Source organism: Sciurus vulgaris (genome assembly GCF_902686455.1).
Source record: "Sciurus vulgaris genome assembly, chromosome: 6".
Classification (NCBI taxonomy): domain Eukaryota; kingdom Metazoa; phylum Chordata; class Mammalia; order Rodentia; family Sciuridae; genus Sciurus; species Sciurus vulgaris.
The window spans coordinates 52,447,075-52,468,132 of NC_136466.1; the positions used below are offsets into that span (position 1 = coordinate 52,447,075).

The 21,058-nt window shown below is 37.1% G+C and overlaps 1 protein-coding gene across 4 annotated transcripts; it reads right to left on the minus strand.

Moving 5' to 3' along the window:
• Positions 1-4,921: 4,921 nt before the first annotated feature.
• On the minus strand, positions 4,922-20,278 carry LOX (lysyl oxidase; the record flags this gene model as incomplete). 4 transcript variants are annotated; one of them, XM_079144345.1, is made up of 8 exons in its annotated part: positions 19,981-20,273; positions 19,220-19,882; positions 18,761-18,869; positions 17,291-17,422; positions 15,901-16,057; positions 12,417-12,512; positions 11,941-12,056; positions 4,922-8,461 (listed from the first exon to the last, which is right to left on the minus strand). In XM_079144345.1, the coding sequence occupies exons 2-8, from the start codon at positions 19,848-19,850 to the stop codon at positions 8,455-8,457; spliced, it is 1,248 nt and encodes a 415-aa protein (XP_079000471.1). In that variant the 5' UTR covers positions 19,851-19,882; positions 19,981-20,273. The 4 variants fall into 4 exon arrangements, with proteins under 4 accessions (XP_079000471.1, XP_079000472.1, XP_079000470.1 ...); XM_079144346.1 differs by having other exon boundaries at positions 19,977-20,273; XM_079144344.1 differs by having other exon boundaries at positions 19,220-20,272.
• Positions 20,279-21,058: the final 780 nt, after the last annotated feature.

Below are 21,058 nucleotides of genomic sequence, written 5' to 3' on the forward strand. Positions count from 1 at the left end.
CTTTTCCCTGGAATTTTCCCTTTCCCCTTATCCTAATAACTGTATTCATTCTACAGCATCTGTGAATATGTTAAGACCATACGGTAACTAACTGGGTGAAATGGTGCATGTCTGTAGTCCAAGATACTTGTGAGGTTGAGGCAGGAGGATCCAAAGTTTGGATCCTTGGCAACTTAGTAAGACCCCCTCTCAAAATAAAATATAGTTCCAGGATGTAGCTCTGTGGTATAGTGCTTGGCTGTCCTGGGTTCCATCTCCAGTACTTCAGGAAGAAAAAAAAAAAAAAAAGAGATCATATTATAACTAATAGAATTAGAGCAATGTACCCTAATGGATCCTTTTTCAGAGGAAGTTTCTCACTGAAAGTCAAAGAAGACCTTTCCTTTTTTCTTTGGATTGATCCTCTTTTATAGGATCAATCCATTGTGACTGGTCAGATAAGAAGGAACTGGGATCTTTCCCTTGTAAGGATGAGCTTCCTTCCTGAGATGCCCTACCAAGACTTTATGAAACAACATGGAGTGGGAGGGAGCAGGCTGTTAGACCGGCCAACAGGGGAAGAAAATAATGTGGAAAAGGAGAGGAAGGTGTTATGACTTCTTTCTGGAGGAAAAATCGGCACTTAGATACTGAGAACAGTGGGGGGTTTCAATAGAAATTAGGTGATGAGCAGTTTGGAAGTAAACATTTAGAATTGGATTATGTAGATGTTTTTTTTTCAACTTTTTTGCAGAACACAAATTAAGTAAATTGCTGGCCCCCAGTAAACTTCTCATTGACAGTATCCCTAATAACTAACCCCCTTTCTGGGGAATCATTTCCCTTTTCCCCACCCTTCCCTTACCCTCTTGTGATTTGGATGGCAGCAGCTCTTCTCTTACTTGACCCCTTCCTCCTTCACTTCACTTCAGAGTCTACAAAATCTCTTAACTCCTTCAGACCAATCATAGAATTCACAAGGACTGGGTCAAAGATTTGCACATGATACACACTGAGCCTAGGAAATGCCTTCCCCCAGACTTTTCAAATGACCTAAGTACTAAGGCCATTTTCCTTCTTCAACAAGTTATGTAGATGTTTTCCTAGGTGTTTAGGCAATAAGGATTCAATCCTCGTGGAGAAATGAAACCAAGAAAATGGAGTAGATGCACGGATTCATAAAGAAAAGACAGAAAATGCTCTTGATGTTCCATTTGCTTATTCCATCGGTCCTCCAAAAAACTCCACCTTCACCCTTGCTTGCATGAGTTTACAAATTCCTCTTTTGGTGCTGGGTTTGGTGGTGCACACCTATAATTCTAGGTACCCAGGAGTCTGAGGAAGGAGGATTGCAAGTTAGAGGTCAACCTTGGTAACTTAGCAAGACTCTGGGTGTGGCTGTGGTAGAGTTCCCCTGAATTCAATGCCCAGCACCACAATTTCTCTTGTGACTAAACAAGTTTAACATATAACCCTGTTAACAGAAACCAGAGTCCTAAAGTGAAAGTCAAGTAATCTCAACTGGTTTTCATTCATGAATCACAGTCCCAAGAGCAACCTGACTATAGATTTGTTTTAAAAGACTTTTTTTTTTTTTTTTTTTCCTAATGTCCTCCCTCTAAAAACACAATGGCAACGGTTTAACTCACTAGTTTGTAAAGACTTACTGGTAATATTGACTTCTATCTGCAGGGGATACATTCCAAAACCTGCAGTGGATGCCTGAAATCCTGGATAATAATAAATCCTATGCATAGCTTATTTTTTCTCTCTACATGATACATACCTATGATAAAGTTTAATTTATAATTAGTAAAAGATCTAACAATGGCAACTAATGATAAAATAGGACAATTATAACAATATGCTGTAGTAGAAGTGTTGCTTTTACTTTTTCACTTGAAAGAAGCACTTTATGACTTCTCTAGCATAGCTGAATCACCAATGTCACTCAAAATTTATGCATTAGCTCAGGAAAAAATGTGCATGGTAAAGACCTGACATTATTTCATTTTTAAAAAGGAACTATATATTTTAAGGCTCTATCATAAAACTTGTCTTTGGTCTCTATTATATACAGTTATGGCATGGTGTTTGTATATAAAAAAATAAAAATCAGCAATACTGTATTTCTAACAGAGACACAGGTATATGCCTGGTTATTGTAGTAATGGTTATCTTTTTGGTTTGTGGCTCTATTTTTTTTCTCTCTCCAAAGTTGCTGCCTACTTTCCATAGTTAAACAGCAAACGAATTATTGGCAATAAGTTATAAACACAATAGTCCTCCTTATCAGCAGGGGATACATTCCAAGAACCCCAGTGGCTGCCTAACATCTTGGATAATACAAAATGCTATAGTATGTTGTCTTTTTTCTGAACATACATACCTATGAATAAGTTAGGCACAGTAAAATATTTAGCCACAATGACTAATAATAAAATGGGACAATTATAACAATATGTTGTAATAGAAGTGTTACACCTTTTCACTTAAAGGAGGCGTTTTATGGCTATTCTTTGGCATATTCAAATTATCAACATCACTACTCTTGTATTTCAAGGACGTTTTTCAAATAAGGGTTACCTGAACAAACACTCTGTGATATCATGACAGTTGAACTTATAACTGTGATGGTTCTCAGTGATTAATGAGCAGGTACCACATACAGTATGGATATGCAGGACAAATGAATGACGCATATCCTGACAGGAAGGCTCAGGAATACATGAGATTCCATTTCGCTACTTAGAATGGTACACAATTTAAAACAACTGTTTTTCTCAACCATATTTTGCAACCATGGTGGACTATGGGAACTGAAACCACAGAAAGTAAAACTGTGGATATACATGCATATGCCCTTCTAAATTACTCATTCTGAAACTATTTCTCCCTGCCTCCTGTAAGTAGCACCAAACTTTACTGAAACTTTACTGAAACTTAAATTATGCTTTTATATATAACATGAAAATTTTTGAATATACAAAAAAATTGGGCTACAAGGAACATGATTGGTTCAACCCAAGAGTTATAAAGAACTAAGATTTGAAAAAGAAGAGATTTTAATAAGGTAGACTTAAAAGCATTCAAGTCATTTGACCAATAGGAAAGATCTATCTCCTAAGATAGACAATGGCTTAAAGATGGAAGACTTTCCGTTAAATGCGTCTTATTTTTGACCATGTAGTTTTTAGGAAGCAAGTCAGTCATCAAATTGGAAAGTTAAGGTAACTTTGTGTTCTACAACTCAAATGCTGCCACTATCATATATTTGTTTCAAGTAGTTTGCAAATGATGTTATTTCTATGAATTAGAAATTACTCAATATGGCATATCCCAGAGTTTTCCAAACCAGAAAAAAAAATAAAAAGTTTAACAGGATAAGTACTATTAAAATCAAATCAAACCAAAGACTTAAAACAATTTTGAGTAACACTGAGTAACAAAGACAAAGTGGTTTCTTTACAGCCATACTTTGCAGAATCTTTAATATGCCAATATGTATTGGAAATTCCCACTATAGAGATAACACTTTCTGTACTTAACTTTGTCATGGGTATGGTTCATGGCACCCCAAGGCAATGGTATATCAAAGTTCACTAATTACAGATCATCAAAACAGATATAATACTTTAAAATTCTAGTTCAAAATGCAGTGAAATTTACAAGAATGTGACTCATAGACATGAAATTAACACAGGCTATTGAAAAATATAGCAGTGATAGATTTGCTTGATGCAGGGTTGCCATAAACTTTCAATTTGTAGAAAAAAATGCAGTATCTAAAAAGTGTAATAAAGTGAGGTACAAACAAGGTATGTCTATGTAAGTTACTTGGAGACGATTTAAAGTACATGAAATAAAGGGAATAAGTTGTAAGCAAATACATTGTCATTTTATATAAGGGATTCAGGCATCTTTGGATTTTGGTATTATTGAGGTTCCTGAACCCAATGCCCCAGTTAGTGAGAGACAACTGTAAGTGCTTTAGGAAGTCAATATTTTCCCAGTCTTATTAAGTACGATTTTTCTTATGCAAATTGAAAAAAGAGTATGTTAAAGGGCTTTGTTTAAATTTAAACTTCAAATTACTATAATGAAAGTGATTTATTCAATTTATATGTTAACTCTCTAATAATATATGTGGTAGGGATTGGAAATATAGATAAATAAGTAGCACAAAGGCAGACAAGTTTTTTGTTAAAAAGGAAAAATCTGCCCATCTCTTCCTTTGGTTCATAAGCTAATAATGAACAGTGCTGAAAACACTGAATACTGATGAGATCCAGGAAACCATCATGCATTAGTAACAAAACTAAAATCTGCTCTGCCTTGAGGTCATAGAGGGACAAAGGAACTTAGTGGTTTCAAACATCACTAATGTTCTACAAGTCAGATCTGCAAATTGCCAGCCACAAGTCTACATCTGTTTTACTTGCAAGAGTAAAGGTGAATTGTTTTTGTGGATTCATTTTATAAACTGTTCTCACAGCTTGGGACATATATGCCCTCTCAGGTTACCAGCTTCTGGTGCAGATTTAAAGATTACTATGATAGCAATGTTTCTCTTTACATAAATTATTTGTAGCTAGAGTTGTGAGTCCCTTATGTGAATATTTGCATATTTATATACATTCCTTATCAAAGCAGAGTATGATTGTTTTTGCAATGCCCACTCTGTGTCCTTAAAAGTAGCTGGTAATGGTGACAAACATTAGGACCTATTCATATATGATTCATGTACAATAGAATCTATTTTAAAACATCAGCTAGATTTTTGTTTATCCTAGACTAGCTTCAAGGCATGTAACATTATTAGATAATTTATTAATTCAAGAAGCAGCTAAGCATACCACCAACCACATACATGGCTTTAACCTTTTAACCAAAAATGAAATTCAGATTTTTTTATTTATATGTAACAACAAATGACACCACAGACATTTGAAATCATTTATTCAAGGCATTTTATAGAATATTGCAATTATAGTATAGGCATATAATAAAAGAATATGAGAATGCAAAGGAGAATATAAAGCCAGTGTCTGGGCATTTAAAATAAAAGCTCTTCAAAAAGGTACAAAAGTTTTACAGATAGAATTCCTGAAAAATTTTGGAGAAACTAAATTTCATTAAAAACATTATAATACCAAATGACATGTCACTTAGTTTGCAGCAAGCAGTTCTATATTAATTGTTTATAACCCGTGAGCTAAGACTTAAAAGCATTTTACATTCAAGTTGAAATAAGTCAGCACCATTTTAGCTTGAAGGATAAATGAAATGCTGTTTTCAAAAATGGCCCCCGTATTTTGGGTGGCTGGGAATGAAACCTAAGTTGCTGGTTGCATGTATTGATTGTGAATATGAATTCAAAAAATAAAAAAGATAGGAAAGGGGTACTTTTATCAATATTCTGTTAGTATCAAAAGAAGTTATTTTTAGAAGGAAATATATCCTGACCAGGAAATAAATATTTTCATGTTGTCTCTGAAAGATTAACCCTCAAGTCCCAGGAAAATTTTAGTGAACTGCATTTCCTCTAATATCTAAATATTGGGAATGTTTATAAATGTGATTGTCCTATGAGATTTCAAAAAGCAAGGTAAATGTTATTGCAAATAATGCCTAGTGAATAGATAGAAAATGTAAATAAAATTATAATATAAAAATATAAAGATTTTCTAGAAATAGACAAGTTGAATATTCATATGTTATGGCACTGTTGGGAGACTGACTCTTAGCCTCAAAGGCCAAGACATCTTTAAGACAGATGTGGTCTGAATAATTATGAGGACACTAATAATATATGTCAGATAGTAGACTCACTAAATTACTTTTCATTTTTCTCAGGCTTTATTTGTGTAAAATCTATTCTCTTCTTAGTACTTAACATTCTTTGTATCACTTCTACTTCCTCTTTGTAAAAAATTTATAGTAAGAATAGATTGTTCTTTATTTTTTTAATTGATAGTCTTCACCAGTTAATTATTATCTGTGAGTATTGCTGGTGTTTCAGAGAAAAGACCCCTTGAGGTTCAAAAAAATTGTGTGTTGAATCAAAACTTATGATTTATATGTAAGTGTTGAGGGGTGATGGAAAGGGAGGAATGTTCACATAAGGAATAAGCAAGAATCTTTAGCTTCCTAATTAAATTTTTTTTTTTTTTTCAGAATCAACCAAAGAGTACATGCTGCATTTAAAAGGTAGCCATTTCAGGAATTCAAAATACATTTTAATTATTAGAAATATATAAATGCATGTACTCATTAACTGTTAACTTATTTTTTAAAAAATATGGTCATGAAAAATAATAGTGCCTAAAATTGAAATGTTATAGACATGCACTTTAAGTTGTCAAAAAAATGGAATAAAGTGAACTTAATGGATAATGACATTTTTGGTATTTACGGAGGTTAGGGACAGTATTTTTTATGTACATATGAGTGTCTGGCTTATTAGGCCCTTAAATGGTGAAGGATGGAGAAACGGATAAAGGTTCTCATTGAAATAATTGTAAATGTGATTTCTCTTATATATCCAAAAGTATGATAGTGTTTAATTTTTAATACAGGGGTAACAATCTTAATGAAACAATAGATGTTAAATCTATAGATGCCAGTCTGGCTCAGTATTAATACTGACAGTAGTTTTTTTTTTTTTTTTTTTTTTTTTAAAGCAAGTATGTTAAAATATCTCTATTGGAAAAGATTACAATTGGAAAGGATCATTCTACCATCTTAAGACTAAAAAGCAATTTAAGGAAAAGAGGTACATCAAAGAACCTATCTCATAGCTCAGATACTAGCTGAATGAAAATTCTGTCTGTATTTGCTTTTTGGTAAATGTATGCTCTGACAGACAAGGACCATGCATACCGTTATATCAGTCCCTTGATGACTGTCCACCTCTTGCCTCTTTTACCATGCTGTGTACCCAGTGAGTGCAGAATGATTATTAGTAATTGGTGTTGACTTTACAACTCTGTGACATAGAAGACAGGATGCCAACTCACTTTTAAAATTCTACCTAACATGTTCTGGTACTGGAAAAACCTTACTTGAGATTTTAATACTGGTTAATATAGGAAAACTTCTGCTAAAGCACCATTAACTTAAAAGTCTAATTTGATTTCTTCCTGCACCTTTCGAATTTAAGAAAAAGACAGATTTTCCAAAATTTGTTGTTGCACACAGTTTCACAGTTTAAAATAAAAATCACAGCTGTCTCGTTATGGAACATTCCTTGGTTTTACAGAAAGCACTTTCTTTTCCCTTACCTCAAGTATGTAATGCTATGTGCCTTGTTGATCTGGACTATCTTTAAGACACACAAAAAACACGTATGACCAATTCCTGAAAAACCCAGGATGATTTTCCCATCTTGCACAATACTGTATCATCTGTTCTGGATAATTTTTAAAAAATTTAGCATCGCTTTTTTTAATAGCTGAACATTTAAGACATGCAGAAAAGTTGAAATTCCTAACATGTTTTTCATCATTCTTCTTTTATATTTGAGAGACAGTGTGGTTTTTGAGACTGTATGATTTTCGTATCAGCAAGGAAATTTTAATTTGGCTTACACTTCAATATGCTTAAATGTATATTATGTCTGGGTGTATCCTAGCTATCATCAGAATGGCTTTCCTATTGTGCAGGTGTCCTATATAGATCAGTCCTCAGAATGGTAATTTTAAGAATGCCACTTAACTTGTCTCTGCCCATAGAAAAACTAAGAGTGGAGGGGAGCATCAACAAATAACAGACAGGAATTGGGCAGCTCATTTACCTAGTTCATTCCAAAACAAAAGTCGACTCAAGTCAGAATGAAATTGTGCACTTGACAGAAAGAAAGTTTTCTACTAATTTAAAAAATGTAAACATAATTTTTATATAGGGATGTAACTATCTGGATACATATATTGCCATTCTTCTGCTATATAATAATATTTCTTGACACCAATGGTAATGTTTGTTCCTTCCTCAGCACCGAATGTGTCCATATCTGTTTAAACAGTAGGATCATCATTTCTAAATAAAACTATACTAAGACACATACAAGACTATTAACCATTATGTTTCACTCAAGTTCCAGCACTTTAGAAGATAATCAGTTCAAAGCAATTTTGGCTCATTCTTTAAAATATTACTTTCCCGTTTGTATCAGAATTTCAAAAGAAACATAAGAAATGTGGATTTCTTTGAAAGCCAATTGTGCAACTATGGAATTGAAACATTGTGTTAATTCAGAAGTAATGTGAAGAAGTATTTTAAAACTTTCTAAATAATGCTGACTTAAATGTTCAAAATCCAGTTATTTACTTTGTTGTAAAATAGTCCAAACAAAAATTCCTTTTTTTGTTTTCTGTTCTCCTTTTCAAACTATGTAGACCCTACTGAAGCTAATCTATTTTTTCACACTTCAGAACACCAGGCACTGATTTATCCATTGGGAGTTGAGTTTGCTTTCTAATACCTAGATTAAGAAAACAAAATAGGAGAAGTTATTAACTGGATATAATATTATGAATGAGTACAATAAATAAATGTTAAGTCAACCTTAAAAAAATCTGTGTAGCAATTTCCCTCCACCTAAGCAATAATTATTTTGTGAAATTATCATTAATACATTATTTTAACAATTATTTGATGAAAGCATCTATGTCAAGAGCAGAGAACGTATGACTGATGCCTACAGTCAGATGTCTAAACAACCCCTAAAACAATCAAAAGTGAAACAGAACTCATGAAACCCACACCTGACCAGGCAAGTTCATTCCATGGAACGAGAGTGGCACTCTACCAAGAAGTAGTCATGGCCTCTCATCATTTTGCATTAGTCCTTATCCAGCATGACTTTGGATGCAGAATGATGCATTAACAGGCAGAGACTGGCCAAGGACAGTCGATCAACTATTCTTTTATTGAAATGGTTATCGTACATCACCATTTAAAGAGGTAAAAATGCACTTAACTCCAAGTCATAAACTATTGCTTTCCAAACAGTAAGTCTCGTGAGAAGAGAACTTAATTTAATCACAGTATCTTAGAACCAAAAGGTGTCTCAGAGTCACCTGGTTCATACGTTTTGTTTTTAATGAGAAAACAAGGTGGGGCTGGCTCCCTTAATGGCACATACTCACTTATTGACTATTTTTTACATCAAACAGAATGCCCTCAAGTATGTGCTTGGCGTGAATAACAACCAGTGAACTGATGGTGACATGTAATTAAATTTTTAAAAAACAGTACAATAGTGCCAGCCTGGGAATCACACACACATAGCCACCAGACTTAACCGCATGGCTTCAGCAAATTCTACCTTTTGCTCAAAAAGTTCAAAAATTCCCCAGAATAAAGTTCAAACTTCTTAGCTTGTTCTCAATGTTCCCTTTGATCTGGTTCCAAATGATGTTTCTATCGTTTTTACCCAACTCTTAACTCCATGAACTTATGCTTAGCCAAACAGGAAGACTTGCTTTTGTAAATAAGCCCTTCATTTTCCTACTGCCATGTAGCTGCCTATAACACTGACTCCTCCCAAAATGCTCTTCCTTATCTCCCCTGAGTGCAGTCTTCAGCCTTTAATGCCCAATTTAAATGCAGACCTAAAGCCACTACCGAATCTCAGGCCAAAGAAATCCCTTCTTCCTTTGAACTCTGATCTCTAGCAAAGAAGGCCTGAGATGAAAGTCAAAAGAGAAGAGGCAATATTATTCTGAAGAGGAGGGATTTTTCTCAAGTCAATGCTGCATTTTCCTGACTTCCAAGTACGAGCTTATATTTTACTATGAATCACTAACTACAGGTTATTTCAATTCTTCATATTTTCCTCTGATCAATATTACTCATTAAAATTCCACCTCAACTACTTTCTCTTGCAGTTTAGTTGTAGTCAGAGATCTTTGGTGAATTAAAAATAACTACACAGGTGGCCACAGGAGGAATCCCTCTCAGAGAATCATAATATCGCTAGAGCAATATAGCAGTTTTCATTTGTTTCAGATGTCTGGAAATACTAAACTTGATGGATTCTACTGATTTAAAGCAAAGACATATCCTATTTACTAAGAGTCACCTCTTGGGACCTGTGCCTACTAGAAGGTCAATAGTCATATAAGGCACCAAACTTATTGTGGCAGAAGTCCTTCCTGTCTTGATGCATGTTAATTTACCTTCATGGGACTTTTTTGTATTGCATCTCTAATACATTTTGGTGTGCATTTCTCGCACTTGCTCTATTTAATTATAAAGTCCTTGAGAGACAGGGTTTCATCTGTTCATCATGTATTGAGTGCAAGACTAAAAGGTGGCAGGCATGTCCCAGGCAACAGGTATAGTGCTGGAAAGGCAGTTAGATCCCAGCCTTCATGGAATGGAGCAGAAGACAAATATTAACAAAGAGATTCATAAGCAATGTATTGGAATTCCTGTACTATGTCTACAGGGAACCAGTACCAGGGCTTGGAGTTATATTTATCTTTGCTTTATTCTCTAATATCTGCTTTTAGGAGTATAACAAATACACACAGTGCAATAGTGAAAGAACAAGTAAATGAAAAATGAGTGAATAAATTAAAGAATGATAAAAATTAAGAGGAATTAACTAATCTACCAATTTCACCTTAAATCATTTGAGATTACATTACACTGATACTGTGAGGATTTGGATTATTCTATAACAAACTCTATACATGATAGGCCATAGAACCAGAGTATTCAGAAGAATATATTTGATTATTTTTCAATACCATCCTTTGGCTGTCATGGTCCTGATCTATCTCTAATGATGTGGTTGGTGATACTTGTAAAGTTCAGGTTCTGCTCCTTTATGTAAATAAAGAAAAGCAGCCCCTACAGGGTGTATATAACCCCAAACCATAGTACATGGCTCTGTGGATGGAGCATGGACTGATTTAGGTTCCACTTTCTTCCTGGCCTGAAGCCCAGGTGTAGGGCAAAATTGGCACAAGCAGACTTGGGTTAGGCCTGGGAAAGCCACCAAATTACAGGTTCGTGTGTGGCAATGAACCCAACTTCCATATGAAATCTGGCTGTGCTATATGTTTCTGCATGACTCAAAAATACCAGTGCCACTCCAACATCAAAGAAAAGCAGATGCATGTTCAGTACCACCCTACTGGTCTTGGAAAGTATTAGTAAGGGGGCATATACAGTTGTGATCTATTACCCAGCAACAGTAGAATAGGCTCACTTGAGTGGAATGGGCAGTATGATACAGTGGGACAGGACAGACAGGCCAGCAGACAATCCTGTCCAGCTGTTTCATTATTTTCATCAAAATACCTTCTAGTTAACATTTATAGATGGGATTCCTTTTAAGACTTCATTCAAAGAAGTGTTTCAGCACCAGGAAAACTGTGAAGGAAACTAACCACCCTCTCCTTTTGCAAGTACTAAGGGGATACCTAGTACTTGTAGTTCTAGAAATAAATAAGTGAAATCTAGATTTCTACAGACCAGGAATCTGATCTCTTCATTTGTGCACCTAAAGACAGTGATTTTCAAAATGCACTTTGAAGAACTCTGGGACTTTCTTCAGAGCTCCTTCACGGAGTATAGAGAAGGGATAGAAAACTCAATTGCTGGGGCTCCTTCAATCTCACATGCACTGCATTTTGAATAATTTAACATACTGGACCACACAAACTTTCTGAGTAAAAACTGTGTTCTGTGTGTATGTCTTATTTTTAAAACTAAGCTTTAGGATGATTAAAACCATAGTATCTCCTCCCTTTTTTAGATATATATGATGCTAGGTAGAACTGATCCTATATATGTGATAGCACAGACTCTATGTAACAATTTTGATCTTTGGTTTCTTTACAAGGAAGCTACAGTAGTTGAAAAAGGCACGTGTTGTTGTATAATGCCTGGCAAAAAAAACTAAAACTTTTGTAAAGAAAATTACTTAACTAGACAAATAGGACTTACGGTGAAATTGTACAGCCTGAGGCATAAGCATGATGTCCTGTGTAGCGAATGTCACAGCGCACAACGTTGTTGGTATAGTCAGATTCAGGCACCAGGTAGCTGGGGTTGACACTGACCTAGAAAACACAAACAGCCTCTGTGCTACAGATTTCATCATCATTATGTACTCATTATTTCCCCTCTATTTCTGTAGGGCTACTATGAGGGAATCATTAGCAAAGGATTTAGCTAATGCAAGCTGGGAAGGGAGTTTAAAATAAGCAAATGGTTAAACTCTGAAGACATTATAGAAGGAAATGGTATAATATCCCATGATATTCTTTCAAATAAGAATATTTTTCATATGTCTAGATTACTTAGAAATTTGTCTTAAAGGATGTATAACTACCTCCAAAAACATGATTTTTATCGTTTGAATCCACAGAATGTTGCCTATTAATTTCAATTAAAAATTACATATTTGCCAAGGACTCTACCTTTAGAATGTAGTTTCCAGGTTGTACATCTGTAATGTCAATCCACTGGCAGTCAATGTCTGCAGCGTAGGTATCATAGCAGCCAGGACTCAACCCCTAAAACAAACAAAACGAAATGGAGGTAAATGGTCAGATTGTGCTAAAGAATATGCTATTATTTGCAAATTAAATTTTAAGTTAGTATTTACAAGTGTGTGATACAAAACTATGCTTATATTTCATCTTCCTTGAGAAGTATATATTACCCAGCTTTACACCACTTCTGGCCAAAAAAGATACAGTACTAAAATAAGTAAGAATACCTGGCTTCTTAAGACTGTCACAACTCACTAGTGATAAGTACAATCTTAGGTGATAAAATAGACCTCCACCAAAATTCTGGAATATTACCAGATCAGGAATAAATGTCACTTGGCAATTAACTCAAATGTCTTACTAGCGAAACCCTCTCCCATTCTCCCCTCTTTAGAAATTACCTTCTTGTATTTTGAGTGCCCATATTTTTGTTATGGGTAGTTTTTATATTGTTATCCATTTCTTCTCTGGATTACAATCATACTATGTAAGAATATATCTAACTAGAGGTTATAAGCCCCCTAAGGGTAGAGTCAATGTTGCACCTTTGATTAGCTAACATTTATTATTATTATGTGCCATAAACTATTTTAAACACAGTACATATGTAAATTCAATTCTGATAACTACATGAAGAAGCTGCTATTATTATCTCTATGTTATAAGTAGCAAATAACTGAGCTCATTTAAGTAAACAGGATCCAGAGTACCTGTTCTTAACTACCACACTATACCGTATTTCACATAATCACTGAAATATTTGTTGAATGAACGAATATACACCTACATTGGCAAATGCCACACATTCCACTTGCTAAGATATTCATGTCAAAAATAAATAAGTGTATTGGATGGGCCAGGAGGAGAAAAATATCAAAAATTGGAATCCGTGGATATATTATTTTTATTATTTCTTTTGTTTTTTTGGTGCTGGGGATTGAATCCAGGGCCTTGTGCCTGACAGGCAAGCACTCTACAAACTGAGCTATATTCTCAGCCCCTCTATTAGGTCTTTACAAGAGATGTTAATTCTTGTATTTTTATTTTATAGTAGTCTAAAGTAAATTAAAAATATATGCTACAATCATATTAACTCAATACTGCTATTTAATTTCAGCACCCAAAATTGCTTTGATGCTTAAAATCACTTTGGTAACCACAAACAGATAGCAAAATCACCTTACGGTGCTTCACTAACTGGTTTGGCTGTAGCTGGATTTGGGAAGAGTGTGATGAGGAAATGTACTGTTGTGTAGCATGTGATACTACAGACAGGTCAAACACAAAAGTACCTGAACTGCAGCAGGGAAAACCACGTTCCACAGTTATTGCCTGGAATCCTAAAAAGTATGTTGAGTAGTAAATGCATAAATGCATAACGAAGAACTTTTTTTTTTTTTTTGGTCTGATTCAGTACAAAATCCCGATTCTGCTGCTGCTGCTGTTGCTACTACATTCATGACATTTTAAAGGATTCATTGGATTAGATAGCTATTGAAGACAAATTTAAACAATACTCTTTTAAATGAACAAAATTGCTTTGAAAACAATGGAATTAGCCACATGTGTGGTTGTGTATACCTATAATCCCAGCTACTCAGAAGCTGAGGTAGGAGGATCACATGAGCCCAGGAGTTCCAGACTGGCCTGAGCAACATAGTGAGACCACATCTCAAAAATGATAAATAAATAGACAAACATATACAAATGCTGAAATTGACACTCTAGGATTACTTAGGTAGCAGAATTTTAGTATGAATTCTGGTTTTTTGAATTGGTAAACAAAATTGGAGATAAGACCATTAAGCAAATAGGCATTTCATGTACTCAGCCAAAATAAGTAAAATAGATTTAATATGGAATCTTAGCCCAGGGTATCTAAATTAGTTATTTGGTTTTAGCCAAACACAACTGTTTACTACATTAGGGTAATGAGATTAGTGTGACTATTTTTAGTTTTGTAAATATTTACTATATAGACTTGTGGTCTAAGAACACGGGAATTAGCAAGAGTATAAATATATAGAAGCTATACGTAGTTTTATTCTTGAATACGTTTAAGGAGGATTACAATAAAACTGATCTAAGCCAATGCTTGAGGTTTATGAGAATATATTTTCCTTTAAATGAAGTTCATGGGCAAGAGACACTGATGTAATGAAAAAAACAAATACCTAAATCACTCATAATGCCAGAGCTGGTGCATAATGGTTGAATAGTACATATACAGAGGATGATTAACAAGAAAGCCACCAAATAAAAAGAAGTGGGTCACTCCAAGGAATGGAAGCTCTAGAAATGTTATAAATACCTACAATCCCAGATTCAAATACTTCAGCTCAGAGTGAGCTGTCCAGACTGCTTATTTTTCTAAACAGGGAGAATAAACTTCAGGTCCCCTGCACACCAGGTGCCACGGAACTTGATAAATGAATGAAAATGAAATCTCTATATAAACACATGTAGAATATGTGGGTAGGTTACATCTCCTTTTACTTAAAGAATAAGTACTACCCACCCCACCCCTGCCATATATACACATATGTCTAATTTAACATTCTTCCCCTCCAATTGCTATGATGGTCTAAATTCAAAGAAAGAAGTAATGGTACCATTTAGGTCACCAGAAAGTTTCCTGCCACAGACCTGAAATTTGCTTCCCAAGTTGCCAGCTGCTGATCCCTTTGTGTCCTGGATTATGTGCATTTAATGCTCCTTGCCAAGACTTAGGCTAGAGTAAAATTATAATGTCCTTTTACAAATTAGGGTTTCATATGGAAATACTGGCATGGCTTTTAACTGACACATATTTTCCAATTATAAGACATACAAACTGCTTAGTTCAGCACTTTTTTTAAAAATTCATCCAAAGGACATCTGACATCAATTATACTGTAGGTTTAAATATATGTGTGTGGAGAAAGAAATGTGCCCTCCTGTTCTTATTTGCATTATTAAAAGAGAGTGTTTAAAGTACTTTCTAAGAAACTTATTTCCTTTCCTTTTGTTAACCTCAATCACTATTCTATTTTAAGCATAATAGGTAGAAAAAAGAATGACTTTGCAGGGAGTAGAGTTGTTTATAATCAATTAAAGGACACAGAATTGGTGCAGATGCTATGAACCATTCAGACATTTGCAGAAAGTAAACTGCTTCTCATTGTGGAACATATTATCATGGATACATATTGACCTCCTGTGACAATGGGTAGGGACCATATGCCAAGCTGGAAACACTTTAAAAGTAATTTGCATCAAGCCATCACTTACTTTTTCTCTTATTTTTTATCTTGACAAAATGACTTTACAATGAAGTCATTTATAAAAGAAGGTGGGAGGAAAGAAAATGGTATGCTACTTTGTTCTGCCTCTAAAACCTATGGGTTCTGATTTCAGGGTGCCAGCTTACCTGTGTGTGTGCAGTACATGCAAAGCGTCTGTGGTAGCCATAGTCACAGGATGTGTCCTCAAGACAGAAACTTGCTTTGTGACCTTCAGCCACTCTCCTCTGTGTGTTGGCATCAAGCAGATCATAGTGGCTGAATTCGTCCATGCTGTGGTAATGTCTAGTGTCCCACACAACAAAGAGACAGTGGTCAGTTGCATACAGAGAAAGCAAAGAGGACAGTAATTTGTTGTCTCACAAATTTGGATTCACATAAAAAATGGGGTCAAGTTTATCTTCTTAAAGAGAGATTCATGCTAGATTCCTCCACTTGCCCCTGACAGAAATCTATCAAAATTATTAGCTTTTAACTTTGCTACTAGGATAACAGACTTAGTTTCAGTATTTCGCTTTTCCTTACACCCTGTTTTATCTTTGAGTATTAAATATAAAGGGACAATTATCTTCCCTTAAATAAAAATAACCATTTTTCAATTTTTTTCTCTAATATATTTCTCTTGGCTGCCACTGTTTATACTTCATTCCAAAAAAGAAGCAGCACATGACTCTGGAGAGGTTTTGTGAGATTTTTAAAAATAGATTTCTCACACATTTAAAATCATTATTAAAATGCAATGGGGGAAATAATGGCATATTTTATCTACCACTGTTATTTAAACTGCATAAGGTTTTACTTAGGAATGAAATATTTCTATTTTATCTGCAAATTAGAAGGCTCATATCTACTTTTCTCATTTCATTAGCTAGAAGGCATTGAGCTATTCATATCCTCAAATGAGGAAAAGACACTGAGAAATGGATTGAATTTCAGAAAGTTTAAAGCCAAACATTAGGATTTCCTGGCAGTTAAAAACACCTGGTAAGTCACCAAAGCCAATGATTGCATTACCTTATGTGAAAATCCTTAAATTTAGTATAGATGGGGCATTCAATCTGGGATTGATCCAGTTATTTTGAAAGATGGAAGAAGTTTCAACTATTTTAGTACGTCATCTACATCTTTCTTTGAGGATGGTCTCTGAATCATTTTAATAACAATGTGTGGCCTTTAGTAAATTTTATTTAATGCTAACTGTAGATGATTTGGACTGTAATCGACATTTTTAGAAATCACACATGTACTGGAGTAAATGTTATTGAAGTCAATTGCTATGCCTTCTCAAGCCTTGAAAAGCTGTGATTGAAGTTTCAGTTCAAAAGATAATGATGGCAGTGGCTGATGGATTATCATAAAAAAAGATTTATTTGATATGTCAAATTATTAGAAGAAAATCTAAATGCAAATCTTAACAAATTTCTCTCTTTGGATAGGACATAAGACTTGTATTTTCACATCAATAAACACCTGAGAAATGAAAAAGCAAATCAGAAGTCAGGAAGCCTATTCACTTACTGGTGACAGCTGTGCCATTCCCAGGAATATCTTGGACGACTTGGTAAGAAATCGGATGTTCCTTGGTTTTTTACTCTTTGGGGAAATCTTAGCAGCACTCTGTGATCATAATCTCTTGCTCTGTAGGCTGAACTGTGATTTTGAGAAAAAAGACACATTATTATATTCACAGACTTTTAACTAAAAACAAAACTACAAATAGAAACTCTCCATCCTCTGTGAGTGACACCCTCCCTTCCTCAAGGACCCTATCAGTTCCAAGAGGTTAGGGGGTTCAGTTAATTTTGTTTATTCCTGAATTCCAAGCTCCTAGAACAGTTCTGGAGTACTCAGAACTCAATGAAAATTTCATGACTGAGTGAATGAATGACAACAGTGAAAATTCAGAATTTGAAAGTAAAAACATAATAAAATTTGCACTAAAAATCTATGTGCAACTTTGTATCTTAAATGAATTCAAGTTTGAACATATGAATGGGAAAAACTGAAGTGGAAATTATCCCAAATAAAAAGTGATCAACAGCTGCTTATTAAGAACTTTGAATTTAACAAAATATTTCCTTTTAAAAAGATAGCTAAGATATAAAGTGAAAAATGACTCTAAAGAACACACACAATTTAGTTAAATAATTTTGCAACTTCACATCTTCAAACCACGGGAACTACTGCAATATCATGAGGAACATAATGGTGTAAGTGACATAAGATTTAGGAATGAAAATGAGGTTGAATATCTTCTATTCCCTTAGCCGGACAACTGCAAAGGTACAAGGTGGAATAAATGCACACGTCATCAGCACTGTGCTCTGACTGACATATTTCATGTGAGTGTGTGTTCCAATACTAGTCCTGACCTTATTTTACATGTTTACATATTTATGGACCCAACAAAACATCTTTTGCGCCCTCTGCTGGTTTCCAGCTGCAAACACTGAGAACCTATGTCTTAATAGCTATTTTATTTTAGGACTAAAGGCAAAACAAAGCTGCTCACGGTCTTATTCTGGCTGAAGTAATATCAAAACAACTCAGTTAACCATGACCTGAAACAAAAAGGGAAAACTTTGGGTTTACCAATGAGGGCGCCGCAATGACAATTTCACCTCCAATCTTTTAAGGGAATACTAACAAGCTCTCCTGTTCCAGTATTTTTTCTTCATTTCTGTACAGTTGGTTTATAAAATGTTATTGGCTCCAAAGTTTAAGAATCATGGGGAAAAAAAAAAAATAGAAGACTACCAGTCTTCAGGATAAGGATTAGGTCCACCACAATCTGAGGTAAATCCATAGAAACTTTAAAAATTTTAACTCTCCATGCAGGTCAACATACCCAGAAGGTCACGTATCACTTTATCTCTTCCCAGCCCTGGTCCCACTTCCTAGCTCTGGTCTGCGCTGAACAGAAGTAATGAGAACCAGCCACTAAGGGAGGAGGGGGGTGGGCTGGGCCACCGAGGTCCCAGCCGGTACCTGGCCAGACAGTTTTCTTCCGCAGCGCATCTCAGGTTGTACATAGACATCTTCTGCACGTACGTGGAAGCCTGGATGTAGTAAGGGTCGGGCACCAGGTCCGGGAGACCTAAATGGCAGCAGGCAACAAGCGCAGCAGTGAGACCAACCGGCGCCTGGTCCCTTCAGATCCCTTTCTTGTCATCCATACTCATCAGGACTGCGGGGCAGGGCTGGGGGAAGCCAGAGAACTTGGGACACCCCCCCATCCCCTCCCCCGGCTGAGAAGCAAAGCGAAAAAGAAGTTGAAGGAGCCAGGCGTGCGGTTTGCACCAGATTCCAGAGCTGGCTCTGCAGGCTTGGGGGGAGGGGTCGGATCAGCAGGGACCAGGGCCCGCCGCGCCCAGGCAGCCACGTCGAGGAGCCACATAGTTGGGGACCTGGTGCATTCTTGCTGCCCTGGGGATTGGGAGTGCTTACCGTACTGGAAATAGCCGGTGCCGTAACCAGGTCGATACCTGCTCCCAGGCCGGGGCCTCTCATACGTATCGTAGTAGTTGTAATAGGGGTTGTCATCAGAGTACTTGTAGGGGTTGTACGGGTCGTCGCCCACCATGCGGTCCACGTGGCTGGGCGGCCGCAGGTTACTGAGCTCCGGGAGCTGTTCTGGCTCCGTCTCGTTACCTGCGCGCGAGGCGCCACCGTCGCGGGTCCCAGATGACGAGTAGCCTGCTTGAAACCAGTGGCGGGCGGCGGGCCTGGGGCGACCCGTGGCGACCCCTGACGGGCTGGCCACCCGCGCCCGTGCTGCGGCAGTGCGATTGTCGCGGAGCAGCAGGATCGGCGTGCGCTGCTGCGGTGCTCCGGCACTGTCTGTTCCAGCGGCGGCGGCGCTGGGGCCCCGGCGGCGCTGGGGCTGGTACTGTGAGCCCAGACTCAGCAAGCTGAACACCTGCCCGTTGTTCTCCCATTGGATCCTTTGGCGCCAGGCTCCTGGAGCCGCCGGTGGCTCGCGCGGTGACTGCTGCTGGCCGGGGGCCTGCGGGGCGCAGCGCAGGAGGGGGCAGAGCTGCAGCGGCCCCAGTAGGAGCATGGTCCAGGCGAAGCGCATCTTTACCGGATTGTCTCCCCTTACGAAAGGTCCTGGCTCGGAAAAAATTAAAACGGGACTCAAATCACGTAAAGGAGGCAGAAATCTTTAAACAGGGAGGCAAGCAGAGCGCCGTTATCTCAGTACCCACAAAGTAGTGCCAACGGTGGGCTGCAGACCCTTCTCCCAGGCAGGGCAGCTGCTCGGACGTGGCACCAGGCTTTCCCCTTTCCCAGTCCTTCTGGAAAGCGACGGGGAGCGGCGCGGCGGTCCCGGCGAGCGGGCAGTGTCTGGAGTGAAGGAAGGAGGAGAGATTTTAAACTTTCTGGCACGTTTGCAAAGTTACACAAGCCGTTCTGGCCCTGCTGCCCCTCCGCTATTTGTTCACGTAATGCGATTGGAAACGTGCAAGGCGGACAGCTCTTCGTCTCTGCCCCTCCCTCCTTTCCCTGTCCTGTCCTCCTCCCCCCAGACACGTTGCACAGGGAGCGTTAAGGGGAAAGAACAAAACGGAACACACATCCTGAGACACACTCGGCTTAATCTGGGGCGAACATGCAGGAATTTCAAAAGACTCAGACAGACGAAGGCAGCCAGGCCATGGGACGACGCCAAAATATGCATGAAGAAAAATGCTATTAGGTCACCAGCCCTGGAGAGGCGGGAAGTCAGGAGGTGGGGAGGTGCTGGGGGCGAAAGTGTGCGTTGGGGGGCGGGGGTTGTGACTAATGCTCATCCATAAAGGAGTTAACCAGACAAATTTCCCAATGCACACTCACTCGATTTATGGGCAGCGCCCTCAGCAAATAAACCCCAGGATATCAAATTTTGTTTTTCTGAGTGTAGGTAATATGAGAAATGGGTTACAAATCTGTTTCCTACAGTGAATATTTTAATAACAAAAAGTGAAATTTTACAGAGAACAAAGCTTGCTAATGCTGAAACGCTGAATAAACCTCTCTTTTTGAAAATGCCGGCCTGGTACCCTGAGTGAAATAAAGAATCATCTTTCATTTCCACCACAGACCAGGGAGCAAATCTGCCTAGGAGAGCACACAGAAGGCATCCTCAAATAAGCATTTTATCTGATTTTTTTCTTTTTCTTTCCTACATCTAATTAGACTTTGGATTTAAGGAATTTAAATCACCACTGTTAAATATTGAAAGTCAATAATGTATACTATGGTGTTTGATTTCTTTTCCAACCCAAACAAAGAGGTTGTAAAAGA